We start from the raw sequence: 2,577 nt of genomic DNA on the forward strand, positions 1-2,577 counted from the left end.
AGGAGGAAAAAGAGCCCATCATACAGACCAGCACCCATTGGTGGGGGGAGCTGCAGCTGTAAGAGAGCAGGAACAGGCTGGAGCTAGGTGCTGGGGCAGCAGCACCACACCTGCACCATTCTGAGTCTGTCACCCCACTTCCACAGTGGGGTGACAGCATGGCTCCCCTGTTCCTCTGTCTCCATACCATACCTCAGCAGGTGCTGTCAGCACATTTGTCACCACCGGTAGGATCTCTTCTCCTCTGAGCTCCAGCACTACCCCATGCCGACTGAGCTGTGTCAGGAGGAATGCTGCAGCACCCTGCGCGACAGGGAGAGCTCAGTGCCTTCAGACCTTCCCATCTGCCCACTCAGGTCCTCAGCCCCATCCCCCCCTGAGTGAGCAACAACAAGACCCAAATGGGACATAGGGCTCTGAAGGACTCTCAGGAACTGCTCTGGCAGGGTGGCCTGACTCACCACAAGAGAGGCAACAGGAGACTGGGTGATATGATCCAGAGCCAGGGTAACCACCTCTTCAAGCCTGAAACACAGGAACCAGGAGAGAGGCACTGTGTCCCCACCCCTTCACATCCCACAGAGCAGCAGCATTCAAATACCCACAAGGCTGGGAAGCAGACACCCTGCAGGAGTGAGCTGTGGTTCACAGCACCTCCTTCCACACTGGATCCTCATTGTATCCCCAGCATCCACCCACACTGCTGGTGTGTCCGGACCAGAGGGATCAGCGGGAGCAGGAGCCCAGCTCTGGGCAGGGAGTGGGACAGAAGATTGTTCAGGGCAGGGCACGTTCCTCTCCCACCTGTTAGTGAAAGTGGGTGCTTACCTGGGAGGGGAGGCCTGGAGCTGCAGGGTGAGCAGGGCCAGCAGTTACAGAGAGGCCTCACAGGCTGCCCCCCCGGCCACCTCTGCCATGGGGACCTGCCAAGGGAACAGGAGTCACAGGGGGACAGCAAAGCTGCGAGGGGAGGAGGGGATGTTTCTGGGCCCTAGAGGAGAACTGCACTTTCCAGACTAGGCTCCCCCAAACTCTTCTCCCTAGCTTGGTCTGAGCAGTGCTCAAAGGAATGTGTCCTGCTTGCGCACATTCCTACCCTACCACTGGTGCTGTGGTCAGTCCTACCTCGCCCTTTGAGAGCTGCATAAGGGAACCCCACAGTCGTTGGCTTCTTCCCAGGTGCTGGCACAGGCTAAGGCTGACATGGCAGCCAGCATAGAGGATCTGCAAGGCAGAGGGGAGAGATGCATACCAACCCCTGGCACAGGGATGCAGTGACCAGGTGCATCCCAGTCACACCCCATGGCTACCATGGACGCATTTACTCAACAACTGACACCAGGGAGATAGGAGTCATCGAAGGCTGAGCCCACAGTTCCCCCTTCCCCATGCTCCTAACCCCAGTCCAAAGGTCCAGGCACCTCTGGGCACAGCCAAATGGACAGGGCCTTTACCTTCAGCACGTTCAAGGAGCAGCATGGCTGCTCCAGTCTCCCCAGCAGTCTCCCCAGCTGTCGGCCCTCTTCCTTCACAAGTTTTTCAGCTACCTGCTGAGCAACCTGCAGAAATCAGCCTGGTTTGCACCCTGGGCACCTGAAGCACTGCACAGACTTAAAGAGTTTAATACTAGCAACAGATTAATAAAAGAAGGCATCTGGTTCCTACATGTTGCCTGCATTCACAGAAATGCCTATTTGCCATGACCCAGCATGGCTTTGATGCACAGCTGCTGAGATGTACAAGGTGAGGTCCCTCCTCTGCTCCCCTCCCCATTGACTCAGAGTTGAGTTAAAGGATCAAATGTAAATCTGTAGTTTCCTTTTCCCCTCTTATTGTTCCATTCAATTTCAGATTTCCTGCAGTTCATATCACTGTCATTTAAGAATTCTTCATGTTTTCTCTGCATTGCCTAGTTTTTTATGCAGCCCATCCCACAGTTCAGATCCTAAGTGTGAGTCTCTTCATTGATTTAGGAATCCTTTTACTCCTAAAGCTCTGCTGTTGGCTGGGAAGGAGCAGCCTGCAAATGCCAGCCCTGCAGCCACCAAAGCCAGAGGACCACATCTCTCCACTCTACCACAGAAAAAGAGCTCCTCCTGGAAAAGGCTGCTGCCCCTGTGGGGATCACACCTCCTCACCCTGCAAAGAAAACTGGCCTGACCTGCTGCTTGGCTTCCCGACAGCTGTTCCTCTCCAAAGGAATGCTGCAGGCAGCAGCCAATGCAGCCATGAAGAGGTCTGCCACACGTGGGCTCTGGTCATGGGCTGACTTGGCCTCCATCGCTGAACCTGCACAGGGACAGAGCTCAGGGTGAGGGCTGCAGGATAGGTTTGGAAAACAAGAGAGGAAGAGTCAGGCTTGTGACATGAGGGGGATGAGATCTAGGATTGAGGGAGAGCAGAAGAGAGCCCTGGTTAGCAGGGATTCATCCATCTCCTTTGGCCAACAGCACTGCAATGGCAGTCAGTGCTCTGAGGGAGCCCAAGGGCAGGAAGGAGAGGAAAAACCCCAGGAGGAGGTGGGGAGCTGCTATTACTGCTACCTCGCAGAGCAGGCTGCTCTGAGATGGATCCCTG

The 2,577-nt window shown here is 55.5% G+C and overlaps 1 protein-coding gene across 1 annotated transcript in view; it reads right to left on the reverse strand.

The window, feature by feature from the left end:
* Positions 1–2,577, reverse strand: part of STK36 (serine/threonine kinase 36) — a gene marked incomplete at its 3' end in the record, with an annotated part of 11,105 nt that overhangs the window by 2,173 nt on the left and 6,355 nt on the right. The window contains 8 exon segments of the mRNA XM_010009672.1: positions 1–56; positions 193–303; positions 462–525; positions 829–923; positions 1,126–1,224; positions 1,455–1,559; positions 2,162–2,289; positions 2,544–2,577. The exon segment at positions 1–56 is cut by the window's left edge and continues 43 nt beyond it; the exon segment at positions 2,544–2,577 is cut by the window's right edge and continues 10 nt beyond it. Coding sequence (XP_010007974.1) covers positions 1–56; positions 193–303; positions 462–525; positions 829–923; positions 1,126–1,224; positions 1,455–1,559; positions 2,162–2,289; positions 2,544–2,577 — 692 coding nt within the window.

Source organism: Nestor notabilis, unplaced genomic scaffold (genome assembly GCF_000696875.1).
Source record: "Nestor notabilis isolate BGI_N333 unplaced genomic scaffold, ASM69687v1 scaffold30912, whole genome shotgun sequence".
In the NCBI taxonomy this organism is placed as follows: Eukaryota; Metazoa; Chordata; class Aves; order Psittaciformes; family Psittacidae; genus Nestor; species Nestor notabilis.